The sequence below is a fragment of the Amphiprion ocellaris genome, chromosome 8 (genome assembly GCF_022539595.1).
Source record: "Amphiprion ocellaris isolate individual 3 ecotype Okinawa chromosome 8, ASM2253959v1, whole genome shotgun sequence".
NCBI classification, from domain to species: Eukaryota; Metazoa; Chordata; class Actinopteri; family Pomacentridae; genus Amphiprion; species Amphiprion ocellaris.
In genome coordinates, this window is record NC_072773.1 from 35823803 (window position 1) to 35839352 (window position 15550).

The 15550-nt window shown below is 42.1% G+C and overlaps 1 protein-coding gene across 8 annotated transcripts in view; it reads left to right on the top strand.

Annotated features, from left to right (window-relative positions):
- prdm16 (PR domain containing 16) overlaps positions 1 to 15550 on the top strand; it is a 193394-nt gene that overhangs the window by 161452 nt on the left and 16392 nt on the right. For 7 of the 8 annotated variants that reach the window (XM_023273887.3, XM_035949786.2, XM_055012811.1 and 4 more), the window contains exons 4-5: positions 6164 to 6304; positions 11453 to 11555. In XM_023273887.3, coding sequence (XP_023129655.2) covers positions 6164 to 6304; positions 11453 to 11555 — 244 coding nt within the window. Of the gene's footprint in view, positions 1 to 6163; positions 6305 to 9914; positions 10235 to 11452; positions 11556 to 15550 lie in introns of those variants that run through there. The other variant, XM_035949790.2, reaches the window with a different exon arrangement.

Genomic DNA, 15550 nt, shown 5'->3' on the forward strand with positions numbered 1-15550 from the left:
GGAGAGATTATTTCAAACTAATGATTGTACATCAGGGCTGCACAGTGGTGTAGTGGTTAGCACTTTCGCCTTGCAGCAAGAAGGTTCGCGTCCCGGCTTTCCCGGGATCTTTCTGCATGGAGTTTGCATGTTCTCCCTGTGCATGCGTGGGTTTTCTCCGGGTACTCCGGCTTCCTCCCACAGTCCAAAAATATGCTGAGGTTAATTGATTATTCTAAATTGCCCGTAGGTGTGAATGTGTGAGTGCTTGTTTGTCTTTGTATGTGGCCCTGTGACAGACTGGTGACCTGTCTAGGGTGTCCCCTGCCTTCACCTGAGTCAGCTGGGATAGACTCCAGCCCCCCCCAGCGACCCTAGTGAGGATTAAGCGGTGTATAGATAATGGATGGATGGATGATTGTACATCAGCCTTTTTAATCCTCCTGTTGTCTTCTTGTATTTTCAAAAAATGAGGAAAAATCTTCCAAAAAATCCTAAAAATATCTGAAGTGATTCCATATATATCCGTAAAACTTCTAATATTTTCTTTAACAACATTCACAAAAAAAATCAACCAAAATCCAGCCAATTTTACTGGATTTTGGTAGATTTTTTGTGAATCTTCTTAACATTTTTAACATTTCTTTTTTTCCACCAAAAAAATGATCAAAAATTGCCCAAAAATGTAGAAAATGTGGATGTAAAAATATATTTTTTCCCACATTTTCAAACTTTAAAATGGGTCAATTTGACCCGCAGGATGACACGAGGGTTAAGGATGTGAAAAGCTGAATGGGGTTGGTGAATGTATAGATTTGTGGTTGTTGAATGTAATAAACAAAAAAGATGATGCAAAAATTATACCAGCATCGAGGTTAGGAGTTACATATTTGAGTTTTTGTATAGACTCATCACTGGCTACAAATGTCGTTTCTGTACATTCACAAATTTGAATTTCTCATTTCTCATACAGAAACACAACTATGAAATTATTTCTCTATATCTCACGTTTTCACCTTTATTTGAGCCCCCAGTTTTCTTCCTTTCGTTTTACAAATGCTGCACAAACGCAAAAAAATTACCAGTTTTACCAACATGCAAGAAAGATTGAGTGTCATCCGTTTGTGTGGACACTTGTTTTTTTTACCTTATCATTGTCGTCCTTCCTTCTCACATCATCACCCTCCCACATCTTCATTAATAAAATATGAATAATCTCATTTATTCTGTTTTTCCTTCCCGCTGTAAGAGAGCGTTTATTGTCAGGACCCCTTGTGTGCCTGTCCACCTCTCACCTCCACACACACACACACACATATGGACAGACACACACTCATTTAGACTGTTGAGTGATGTGGCAGGCCAGGGTCTTCTCTGCAGGCCCCCATCCATCACACACACACACACACACACACACACACACACACAGACACACACACACACACACACACACACACACACACACACACACACACACACACACACACACACACACACACACACACACATATGAATGAGCACAAACACATTGGAGGCTGTCATGATCTGTACTCTGTCAGCTGCTTTATTAGGCTGCCTGTGTGTGTGTGTGTGTGTGTGTGTGTGTGTGTGTGTGTGTGTGTGTGTGTGTGTGTGTGTGTGTGTGTGTGTGTGTGTGTGTGTGTGTGTGTGTGTGTGCATGTGCATGTGCATGTTAAAGGGGGCCTCCCAACTGGAAACAGACCCATTTCCAGAAAGGATACACACTCTAACACACACTTCTTTATTTCTTGTTAGTCGTCCTGCACCTTAATTTGTAACACCTCTAACAACCAGCTCTGCAGCTTCACAGCCACTCAATCTGTCACTGTCACCGTTTCCATGACCGTCCCTCTCGTCAGGGTAGAACAGAGTGTGTGTGTGTGTGTGTGTGCGTGTGTGTGTGTGTGTGTGTGTGTGTGTGTGTGTGCATGCAATTCCTGCTCCGTCTACCCATTTTTATATTGTCCACAGCCACCCCAGTGTTGTGTTTATGTATATGTATGTGTGCACAGCTGCAGAGAGGGAGGGGAAGTTTCATTTCCACTTCTGCCCTTCTACCTGGAGAGCTTCTCATGCCAGGCTGCCCCCTATCTCCGTCAGGAAGTAGTGCACGCAAATCCTGCATCCTATTTCTTATCTTTCCATGCTTTTCTTTCTCTACATTTACACATATCTTGATAGATTAAAAGCCAGATCTATATGGAAAGACGGTCTGTCCTCTGTTCTTTTCTCTTCCTCATCTATAAACAACCTTTTTCATTTGTTTGCGGCTTCCCCAGGATATGAGGAGGTGAATCATGTGCTGCTTTCCTGTTTTCAGCGAGGAAAACCTTCAATGCAGAGAAATCTTTTGTTGAAAAGAGCCTCTTTGTGCTTTTCTCTGTATCACCTAAATCCAAATTGTTCGGTGGCCGGTGACAGAGACAGATAGCGAAATGGCAAAGCAGATATCACTGATGACTGCCTATTTTTAATATTTATCTGTTTGCTAAAGTATGTAATATTTTAAAGTCAAACCTTTGTCTGTTTGCTTCAGTTTTACAGTTCGACACAACAAAACCTACCTTGTTCTCGGCTACACATGTATACAAATGCATGCAAACTAGGGTGTGTTCACACATTGAAAGCTGGGGCAGCGCAACAAAGCACCATGATCACACTTCATAAAAATATTCCCTCAGAGACACACAATAACCTGGCAGTTATGTCTCACATGTTGTAAGTCTGCTTCTATCTCCATCTCACATCAAAATCACAATCACCACCGAGCTGCCATTTCCATTTTCTGCCCTCCATCAAACAGAAAATAATATGTACCTTGTCACCAACGTCTACCCGTGCGAGCAACTTTCCTCTCCTAATTCAGCCCAGTGCGCCACACACATCCGTCAGATATAGCTGGTGGAGGAGAGGGCATGCAGAGACAGCCATTAAAGGTTCCTAGCTGTCAAAGGTTCCCCTTTGTGTTGTGAGGAGCGATATAAGTGTCGTGCTCTTATCAGAGCTTCCTGTGGAGTTTGCTCTACATCCTGTCCACTTAGAGCCGCTTCTCTTTCAGTCAAGTCTCATTGTGTCTTTGTGCGCATGCACGTGTTGGTACATGTGTGTGTGTGCTGTCAAGCAAGTCAATTCTTGATACTGTTCAGTCGAACTATACATCAAGTTCTGAAATCTAGATTTTTAAAATGTATCTTCTGAGGGTAGTAAATCAGGGATGTAGAACTGTTTGAAAGCATAAATAAACATGCTCCTTTTTACTCACCTCAAAGGATAATTCTCTTCAACTAACACAACTTTGATCCCATTTTCATAGCTTTTGCCATCATTTGCATCAATTGTACCAACATTGTACTCGCTGCACAGTACAACAAGACGGCAAACACAAGCATCCAGCAATCAGACGGGCTGTAAACAAGCATTATCTCAACCACTTTATTTGAAGGTAAAACTAAAAGTGAACACCCCTGAAATGTTGACAGTAATCCCTCATTACACAATGACACCATGCACAAGCTAGTTTGGTCGGTCAAAATTGGAACCAGGAACTCAGCATTTAAACTGTGATAAATGTTTACAGTTGGCAGTTTGGGTAATACTTTTACTGTATGCTTTCATTTTCTCTTCCAAATGAGTTTTACCAGCTTACGTGTTTGTATAAAACCTGGATGAGCATCCGAGGACTGATGTTCTCTGCAGTGTTGGACTTCTTTTTAGTAGCGTTGCCACGTTTTTAGATCTCAGTGATTAACTTGATTAGAGTGAATGCCAAAGCTGCATAAAATAGATCAAATTTTGCAATAAATAGTTAAATTCTGGCCTCACTTTTGTGCAAGAAAAGAGAGGATGAGGGAGAACAATAAAGTGTCTTGGAGAGGTAAGATTTCTGCCAAAAGAGCACAAAGAGAATAATTGGATAGATGAAAACATGGAGTCAGTGCAGAATGGTTTTGAAAACATAAAATCTGCATTCTTGATATCTTCAATTTAAAATGCAACCTAAGAACTGAAGCAGGACAGAGAGGGGAGGAAAACCCCTGAGCACAGCTAAGTTTGCTTTTGGTTGCTTTGTTTTGCCGAAACTCTTTCACACGTGGAGCTGATGATTTCCAGCCGGTTTCTCCTCCTCCTCCTCCTCCTCCTCCTCCATCCACACATGTCACACAGAGGAGGAGGTGGAGGGGATGAAAAAGAAAGGTAAAGGTAAATAAACAAACAATCAGCCGCAAGCTTGTTCTGGCTCTCCCTCTCTGTTGCCCCTCATTTGAAGCCTTATAAATCAGGCTTCCACCCCGAGACAGGGTGTTAGCAGGCCTCCCAGACAACACACACACACACACACACACACATACAACAAGAAAACACACAGATCTGCTGCTCATTAAATCCATGATCAGACCCTCGGGTGTGTGTGTATAAGAAAAGAGGCAGGGGGCAAAATGAGTGTATGAATACTGCCATATCCGATAAGTAGACACTGCAGTGTTCTTATATATATATATATATATATGTGTGTGTGTGTGTGTGTGTGTGTGTGTGTGTGTGTGTGTGTGTGTGTGAGGCCTGGTTAGTTTTCTGTGACTGTTTTCACACATAAAATAAAAGGCCTGGACTCTATCAAGCTGTGTGTTTAAGTTGTAAATTGGGTGCAGAAGAGACAGTAGCTGAGTGTGAAGGATGGACAAGAATCATTTTATTTCTATGCTCCTCCACTGGACAGCATCACATTATTTGCTGTTGAATATCTTTTATTACAGGAACTGATTAGCATAAACAGCTCTCACAATCAGCAAATACATTTACATAAGCAGCAGCCACAGTTTTTATTTCAGGCTCAGGGTTTTTAAACACACGGTTCTGATGAATTATTTTTAGCTGGGCATTGTTAGGGAAGAAGGTAAAACTCATACCTCGGTTCAAAAGTAGCACAACCTTTCTGTTATCTCAACGTATGTCAGGCCTAAAACAGTTATGCGTACAAGCAAACACACGGCAGTTGCATCCACACCTCCATCCAGAGCCTTTTGCATATTTACTCACCAAACTTGGCACCTGCACCCCCACCCACAAAAATACACCTTCTGCACCTTCAGTCAGACAACAAGAACACAGCCATTCACACTTTACGAGCTGGAGGGGGAAAAAATACATGAACATGACGTTAGAAAGAGCAGCCAGTTAGAGAAGTTCGCGAACTTTGCACATCTAAAAATGTCAGACGGTTTGTTGGTTCTTCTCCATCACACCTCGGCTTCCTTCAGCAGACATTTGACTGTGATTAGGAGTGCAGAGAGTCAAGCTAGAGGTCAGCGCCGAGCCCAGGCCGGCTGATTGGTAGTTGTAATTAGAGGAGTTGCTCTGTCTCAGGCCGGTTCTCCCTGGAGGATTCACACAGGCTCAGTATCACGTGCAGCACCGAAATCAGAGCTTCAACCCCGGCTTGGGGGTTTCAGCCGCCCCCCAGATTCTCCACCAGCATCTACCCCACGCACACACACATGCACTCAAAAGAGCCAAGAATAGTTGTCTAATATAGATATATTTGGCAAATCTGACAACTTCTTTATATTTCTTGCTCTCTGTACTTCAAAATATGCTACAATTGATGATTTATTTTACAATTTAGAGAAGAACAGGTCACGTTTCAGTCTTCAGAAAAAAACATAAAGCATTGTTACTCCCTCCTGGTTTTCCCATCACTGCTCATTTCACAATAAGCCCCCTCTTCTGTTCTGCTCCTCCTTTTCCTCCTTCACCGCTACCTTCATTCTCTGTGAAAGCGGGTAACATGAGAGCCGCTCTCGGAGTCTCAGGGGGCTGTAGGGGTTACAAAGGGTGATCAATATGTGCCAGAGAAAGTCTTTAGACAAGTGAAAGAAGCCACAGTTTGTCTACTCCCTCCTCCTTTCCCCTCTTTCCTCTACTTGTTGTCAGGATTGACAAGGTTAGGTGGCCCTAACACCCACTGACATGATGGCTCTGTGCGTCTTAATGTTAAATGACATCAAACTCCTGCCATGGTGAGCTTATACCCTCCTGAGCCTCGTTGTAGCTGCGCAGAACTTCCTTGGAAAATGTAATTTAGCTGATTTTGAAGTTGTCAGAAGCTTCTTTTTTTTGTTAAATAAATACTTTTTCTAATGTCTAACTTGTTGCTCTCCAACAGGTGGTGGACGATATGGGCAACGTGAAGTTTGCACTGGACACAGGCCTGGATGCCACCAACAACAGCTGGCTCAAATACGTCCGCTGTGCGCCGTCATTTGAGGAGCAGAACCTCGCCGCCTGTCATCTCACAGGAGACCAGGTGAGCGGCACGACGACACTGTCCTGGTGGGACAGATATGAAAAAAACAGCACCGTGTTGTAGGCAGAGACGAGAAGGCAGCGCAGTTATTGTTTCCCTTCAACTAATAGCAGACGCTTGGTTGAATGCATGGTGTGTATGTCTATGTGTGTGAGTGTGTGTTTGTGTGTGTTTACCATTGTGCTTGAAAAATGTGTGCGCTGGTAATGACCAAGGAATGGCTCTATTGTGTGTCTGTGGCTGGGCCAGCTGCCAGTGCCGTTAAGAAATGACCCATGTAAAGAGGCTGAAGAATAGTCTGACACTCCCGACTCCCATAATAACTATTACCCCAGACTCGGTCTTCTTCTTCTTCTTCTATGGAGGCAGCAGTTTCTCCCTCTTTTTGCTTCTCATGCACCACTCTCTCTCTGAAGAAACCTGGGCAAGGCATTGGATACTTTTGGAAACATGCCCAGCCATTGGCCATAAAACCCCAACTGCTTAACTAGGCCCTAACCCCATGCAATGTGTGTACCGCAACTTACTGCTGCAATGTATTAGCATATTTCTGTTTCTGTTTATCATGCGGAGACAGTTTTTTTTTCCTCTTTTGCTTTGCTGACTCTTGTCCTAGTTTCTTCAGATGAAATACCGCCTGTGTCAGTGAGCTGTTGCTCGACACACGTTTCAGTCTCATTTCAATTTGGACTATTACGGTAACTCACACTCGTGCACTATGATTATAAAATAAGTGCAGAATTTGCATCCAAAGAGAACTGAAAACAAGATGAAATGAGACCAGAGCATGACATAGGATGTGACAGCAGTATGACAGTAGCCAAATGCATCCATATGACTTAGCCGTGAGTTTCCACATTCCTGTCACTCCGCTCTTATTTGTTTCCTAATCCCTGCCTACACGGCCCATTCCCCTTCCTGTCTCTGGTCTCTAGCCGCCTGTTCCTCGCTGACTTTGTCTCCTTTCTCTGTCCTCACGTCTTGATCTGCCACCTGTCAGTCTGTCACACCGAGGGGACGGGCTAGTATGTCCATTTAAGCTTCAAACATGTAGTCTGACTGATAGAGAAAGGGGGCTTGGACCAAGTAAGAGAAGGGAACACACAGGGGCCTCCGAGATTGACAAGCACCAATTGGCTGCAACACCAACCCGCCTAATCCTTTTAAGATTTTCACATCAGTGCCCCCTGCCACTGCCACACAATGTCAAAGAAAGAATCAGGGCACCAGAGAAAATTGTGGAGAATTATCGGACCAAGATAAGGCCACGTGCACGGTGGCTTTTTGATGTGTTTTGCAGTTGTTTGTACTCAGCGAACGGGCTCTGCTTTTGTTTGTCCGACCATTTTCTTGGTGTAGCGGCTCACAGGTATGACCCTATCATTTATTTAGAAATGCCACACAAACACACGTGCACGCATGCATATACACAGCCACTCAGCGCTAAAATGTATAATTTAACAGACCATTCAGTGATTTCTCTTTTCTTTCTTTTTTTTGCATCAACATGCACAATGCATGAGTTTATGGAAATATGTGCACACCAGGCAAATTCAAATGCAGGCAGTAACCTTTTAAAAAGCAAGTGTAGAATTTGTTTGATTGTCATTAATGATGTAAGAAGAACAAATGTGTGCATGATCATCCATAATTTAGATATTAATGCTCCTGCAATAATTTGCCATTATTTTATAGATTTGTCTCAGGTGCTTTGGACACAGTTTTTTTGGAGGTGCTGAAGGGTTTTCAGTTTTTGTGATGAGACTAATGTGTGTTGGCATCTACGGATTACAGTGTTATGTCCTTTTATCCTCAGTCAATTTTCACACAAACACACATGTTCCCAACACACTGTTCTCACATAATACTGCTTGCAATTTCATCCTAATAAAATATTCAGGCTCCTTAAATAATGGCTGAACAAAACAAGACAAATCAACATTTTCCCGTGTGTGTGTGTATGTGTGTGTGCATGTGCGTGCATGTGTGTGTATGTCAACCCCAATGAAATTGTTCCCATTCATTCAGAATGCCAAACAATTGCCCAAAAAAAAACTGGTGTGAAAGCGAGCCCATTCAGTGCTCTAAGGCCAAGTTGCATCTAGTGATTGAGTGTGTGTGTGTGTGTGTGTGTGTGTGTGTGTGTGTGTCTGTGTGTCTGTGTGTAGTTGATGGGCATTTAAAGAGAAGATGAACCTTGTCCACCTTCTTGTCAACCCTTCATCTTTTGTGTTTTGGAGTGGAGCCCTTTCCAACGCTGTTTGATCTGCCCCTTGTACCCCCGGATGGATCTATCGATTCATAGGGACTGGTGTGTGTGTCTCTGTGTGTCCGTGTGTCCGTGTGTGTCTGTGTGTGTGTGTGTGTTTGTGTGTGTGTGTGTGTGTGTGTGTGTGTGTGTGTGTGTGTGTGTGTGTGTGTGTGTGTGTGTGTGTGTGTGTGTGTGTGTGTGTGTGAGAGAGAGGCCACAGTAGGAGATTATTGCAGGCCCTACGGCTGGCATTGATCGACGAGGCATCTGTCTTCTGAACACTGGACAGAGATGGGAAGAGGTCAAGACAGGTCTGAGTGTGAAGGCCTTACTGTAGAACACACACACACACACACACACACACACACACACACACACACACACACACACACACACACACACACACACACACACACACACACACACAAAGACTAAAAAATGCTGCAGACATACAGATATTAATTAAGAATGTAATTAAAATCCCCTTAATAATTAATTAGCTTTATTAATTAAAAATGTTTTTTCTGATTATGCTTTAATCTATAATGTTATCATAAAATGAGGAGGATATGCCATTAATATGACAAATTAAGCCATGTTACAGATTCAAAATAAATAAATTGCAATATATATTAATCAAAAAAATTGCAGAGGAGTTTAGCTAAAATATTGCGACGTTGCTTATCGTGTTTTTTCCTCCAGTGTCTCCATATTATGTTTTAAATATTGAATTCTTTGTTTTTATCTTGGCAACAGCTACAGTTAAAACGGCTGAGAAGAATTAAACGATGATACTAATAATTAATAGGTGCTTAAAATCACAATTTTAATTATGAACGCAGAAAAGTTATTTTTATTCTTCGCGACTTGTCTAAAAATGTGATCTTAAAGCATCCTACCTCACCAAATAACTATTTTTGATCCAGTTTAATCCAAACGATTGTAAAGAAATGTCTTACATTGTTAGTGCAGTTATATTCAGACCAGAAAACGAACGAAATAATCCAACAAGGGAAAAAAGTTAAATATCGTTTAAAAGGCCTATTGACAGACTGCATTTTCTGTGCGTAAAAATATGTTTCTGTGCGTAAAAGTGATTCTTTGCGTAAAAATCTATTTATGTGTGTGATAGAGTGAGTGATATGGTAAGCGCAGGTCTGTCAGGCTGCTTTATCCATTATTTACATCAATAATAGATTTATCATGCGGCCAAAGAGCGGCGGCTGGGATCGGAGATGCGGGGAGGGGTCTGCGCCGCAGATCTCTCAATCCTTTTGGCTGGAGATAAGACGAGGAGGAGTGGCCGACGGGTAACCGAGAGAGCACCAAGGGGCAACAGGGAATCACTAATGAGAGAGAGAGAGAGTCAGAAAGAGAGAGAGAGAGAGAAAGAGACTCATCATCCTCATCAAAGACGCGCTCAGTGACTAGATCAGAGAGTAAAAGAAGCTCAGCAGAAGCGCGTCGGGCTTCGTCCAGCCGGTAGGGAAACGACACCGACCGGTCCGCGACTCCCTTCTCTTCCTCCCCGGTCCGCTCCAGCGCCCCGCTTCGTCTCCGGTAGACCTACTATGGGTTGTGTGGCCAACTCCACCGGGACTGAAGTGCTACTGCAGCTGGAGGCTCTCCGCAGCGCCGCGCAACTTTCGCAACTCTTCCGACTCACGGAAAAAAGAAAGGTCAGACAGATCGAAAAAAAAGTGTAGCGACGCAGTTGTTTTGTGTAGTTAAATTGCCATAAATTCTTCGTAATATAACTAGAATATTAATTATAACAACAGTAATAATAATAGGCTAGTTAACATTTTCATTGATTTTAGGCCTTTGCTTCTGGTCTCCTCTCATCTTCTGTGGACTATGTCTTGGAAGTTAGTTTCAGCAGCCTTTCTGTGTGTTAGTGTGTGAGTCTGGTGTGTATGAAGGATTGGAGCTGCCTGCCTTGTTGTGGTGACATTGTTGACTTGGTGCAGAGCGCCCCCATGCGTCCAGGCATCACCTTCCTCAGCGTGCAGCCTGGAGTAGATGCGCTGTGGCGTATTTAGGTGCACGGAGCTGCAGCCTGCTGTGTTTTGTTTGTGTTGTTTTTTTGTAAATGGGAAATCATAAATGTTTATTGTCACTCAGTTATTTTTTTTATTATTATTATTTGGATCACGTGTCTGATTGAGCTGAGTGGTTCGCGGATGTTGGACAAACACTGGATGAGGCCTCGGCTCTGCATGGCCTCCAATTGTGTCGTCATTTCAATCCAGTTTTCCAATTAAAAAACAGACAACAAAAAATCTGCAGGAATTTATGTTTGATCGCATAAATGAAAATTATTTGGCAGATGAAGAGCTGGCATTCCCAGGTTTGGTACAGCTAAATAAAAAGTGCACAAAATCAGCTGAGGTGATTTTGGTTTCACTCTCCACTTTTTTCAGAGCGGCGTTTGCGTGGTGTGGATTTCTTCTGCATTTCTTGTCTCTTTTTCGTCATCTCTGAGTGATGATTTGCATTAGCACAGACCTGAGTTTTGCTGTATTTTAAATGAGTTCTAAAGGAAAAAGGGTTTTATATTTTTTATTCGTTTTGTGTTCATATACGTGTGCGTAAAAGTGGAATAAAAAATGCTTGTGCTGTGAAACATATGAAAATAACCTCTGTTAGATGAGATTTTAATTTGTAGAATTACACTGTGAAGTATTGTGATTAATTCTGAAAAATAACTCAACAGTGTCCGAAATAATGCAGCTTATTTTAGACATTCATTTCCGGGTTTTTTATGTCATAGTTTTATTTTGTTTATGTCATCAGCAGGTCCTTCATTTACCTGCGATATTAGGAGCCCCAGACTTATTAATTCCATCTTGACCTTAAATTAAAGTCTCCCTCTTTCCTTCTCTCTCCCTCCTCAGATTTATTATAAAGCTGTCCGGGACATTGAAGCAGGGGAGGAGCTTTTAGTGTATATGAAGGACGGTATTTTCCCCGAGGAATCCATGGCACCCAACCTACAAGGTAAGATTAATGCGCGTCATTAGCGCACATTTTAAACAAACTCCAACCTGCATGCTGTGCTGCTTTCGTGGCCAACACGCTCCATAACGGGGGGAAAATAGACACCATCTCTCCCTCCAAGACGTTTTCCCCTTCTTCTCTCTTCAAGAAAATGTGAATTATTCGAACCATAAATTTCCAGGATGGAATTAAATCCCGCATTAAAGCGCGTGGTGGAGAGGCTGTTTCTGGAGCTGTCATTTAAAACAGGCCTGGCAGTAACGGAGGATACTTGTAAGAGTGGGCTCTGAATTGTGCGCTTTTTACAATGCTAACATGTAATGGGGGCTCTCTGCCCGAAATGCTGCATTAGGGCGTCAATTGGCACTTGTCATATTCCATCCTGTGCGAGCAGAAATTTTCTGCTAAGGGAAAGCTGAGATCAAACAGAAATGATTCGGTAGCCATGCATATCATTAAGAAGACGTTATGGCAGCACAGAAAGGAAAAGCGTTCTCTGGCTGAACAAGAGGAGACTTGTTTACTCCTGCACATCGGCTCTTCTTTAGTGCGTAAAGCTGATTATTTACACTTGGTGGCTACTTTTTAGAGACAACGCAGCTTAAATAAGCAAAACTGAAGTAAGAATATTGCAAAATACAGAGAAATCACATCATTATGAGCATAAAAACAACAACAAAATGATTTTTGTCAATATTTTAAATGATATACTGTTGTCAGATACGCAGGTGTATTCATGATAATTGTTTATAAAGAGGGTTTATAATCCCTTTTTCCATTCAAAGCTGAATATAGTAGAATGTCAGATTTTAAAATCCCAATTTTTTCCCTTTTATGCTGTATTGATTAGACAGTCATCCCCTTTTTTTATACCTCAGAGAGCCTGTCGGAAAAAATGTGGTGCCATAGAATAAACTAAATTTGTAATTTTGATTATGTCAATATGATCATTTATTCTGGCTTTTGTGCATCTTTTGGTGCATGCGGTGTAGATTTTCTGTGCATTTAGTGATTGAGAATTAAAGAAATAGGTACTTTTTAAAAAAGAAAGAAAGAAAGAAATAACATAAACGTGTTGATCCAATCTATTTATGTTGTTTTAGTTTTTTTAATTTGCTGTTAAAACATCTATCTATCTATCTATCTATCTATCTATCTATCTATCTATCTATCTATCTATCTATTTTAATGTGTTCTTCGTGCTAAGTGCTCTGCTACACCTTGCTGTACACTGTGTCTGCAAATTGGCTCACATTTCAAAGTGCGTCACATTTTTAGGTGCTCTCTCCCGCCCTTCTCTTCCCCGACTGAGTAACCTGACTCACTGCGCTCGCTACCTTTCAACCGTGCCTCCATACGTCAGACCGAATATGTCTAATATTTTATCTTCTAATCTAACTCGGACAGCTGTTCACCGTAGTTCTGGGCTTTGGTTCCAAACTTCACTTAAGCGGAAAAGGGGCCGTAGTTCCGCTCACATTTCTTTAAACATCTTGGACTTATTGTGGCGAAGTGCTGTTGTCAGGTAACATTGTTTTGTTGTGTTTCCAGTCTTTCTGGAACCACAGATGAAGAAAAATTTGATTACTCTTGCTTGTCATTGATTATAAAATGGTGGAGGGAGAACAAGATGTTCGTGAGATGTTCTGCTGTTCACTCGTTTCCACCCCTAAGACACACTTGCATGATGCACAGTTCATGCACAGCTCTCCATGCCGGAGGAGCAGGAGGAAACAGGAGCTCAAAGCAAGTGGGATTATTGAAAAGAAGCAGATTGGCGTGTTGGAGGAGTGTGTCAAAATGAAACAGACTTCTAAATGATTTCTTCAATTTATCTCTGTGTTGGAAATATAGCAAGAAAGGAGGCAGACAGGGAGAGAAAAATTCACCTGCCAAGATGTGTGTGTCAGAGCCAAAGTATTTGGAGGCAGAGGAGGCAGACTGCAAAAATGCATCAGAGTTGGTTTGAAGATGCTTATTTGAGAAGGAATGAGGAGAGGGACAGAAAAGCCATGAAGAGAGTAGAACAGAGAGAGACAGAGTCCACCCACTGTGGGGACCAGAGTGTCTGTTTTGTGTTCTTGTCTTGGTGCATTTGTGTGGGTGGGAGAGAGAGAAAGGTAGCAGGGCTGAGCGGCAGCTTGGCAGTGCAGCCCGGCTCTCTGTTTCTGGCTTATCGGAGAAGGAATTTGAAGTAGAGGACTTGAGGAGTCCCCTGAGACCTCACCCATGCTCCCAGATTAGCTGCTAAACTGCACATAATTGTGCCTCCCTTCGTCTCCCAGAGAGCTATTAGTCTCCACTTTATAACCCTCCCACCCCACCGCACCCCACCCCATCCGCCCAGACTGACTGAAAAAACACAGGCTTGCTGATACGCATTCACCTCTGTTTATGTGCATCCTCACTTCCATGCACACCTGAGTGTCCTTTCACACACTTCCTTTCATTTATAGCAGCTTTAACATGCACCGACGCTTTCCACCCATTAAACTCAGCAAAATTTATTGTAGTTGTACATGAACCACTTGTTTTTTCTTTCTTTCCAAGAACATTTTCCACTCTTAATGGTGGCATGCAAAATTTATCTGAGTGTTAAGATGTTTGAGAGCAAATCATAACTACGGTAAAATATGTGCACACGCTGGTGTCAAAGCAAGCTAGTTAGTTTAGTGTTTGGGCTCAGCGTAACGGTCCAGTGAGCAGAAGGTCATTTATCCTTCTCCCCAAGGTTAGACACATTGATGTTGCTACACTAATGCCCTTTTAATGTGTCCAAGAAGTTCCAGCTGGATAAACGGTCACATGCAGTAGAAAACAGGTGAGCCGTGCACTGCAAGTCATTTTGGATAAACTCATTTAGTGCAGCTTGAATTGATGGATGGGTGTTGGGACACCTGGGGAGGAGGGGGAGCGAGTCAGGCGTCGGCTGCTGGGGTCATGGCAAGGAGGGTATGGCAGGTTGGCGCTAAAATCACCATGGGGTTGGCGCCACCGTGCCCCCGCTTACCTCCGTTCCTTGTGGCTCATTTTGGAAAATGTCCACAGCGACACGAGCACGCTCACACACACATTTATGCGTGTGCACAAAGACGCTCCGCTGGGCTTTCCCCTGATCTGTTGAACTTGGCGTCTGACTCAGGAACTTGCTATTGAAAAAGCTGGTCCAAGTTTTATGCATTTGACCTTGTTGGTGAGAAGTATTGTAAAGGTTATCAATGTGGAAGGGGAAGACCAGCCCGTATTGTTTCCCCTGTGTGCTATTACACCTCCACTCTCAAGCAAAAACACTTGCTTTAACAAGTAATTAAGTGCATTAATGAAGGCCACATTTCACTGCTAATTGATTTCCATTTTATGTGGATGTCGATGACGGGATTGTTGCCTTTATCATTTGTTAAACCAGTCAATGTAGCTGTAACTAAAGCAGAAAATAGGAATAAATTTCCCTTTCTTTTTGAATAATATCAGCAGTTTTACATTTTTCTGCCTGTGGATCCATATAGGAGTTAATAAATGCTAAAATGCTTTTTTTGCACAATTAAGTTCATATCATCTTGACTCTGATAAAAGGTAGTATTATTTTTTGTTGTTGCATGCATTAAAATCCAGTACACAATTACATATCATTCATAATTTGTTAAAAAAAAAAAAAAAAAAAAGGTAATTTCGTCGTAAAATATTGACAACTGAAAATCCTTTGTCCTACTTCAGAGATCTGCTGACAGTTTATACAAAGAGAAACTTTGAGAATTTCACTTTGACATTTGTGTTTGCTTGTAAAAAATGTAATTAAAAATAATTCAAGATTCCCTATTATTTAGAATTTTGTGAGGTTTTTACAAGACTGTTCGAAAAAGCTTTGACAGCATGAACATCAAACAATTTGCACTCCTAATATCAAACTAGATCATGCAAACATTTGATGCTTCACTCATCTAAAGTGTGATTGAAGCAGTTCAATATGTCAGTGAGCTGTCTGATGGCTAAACAGA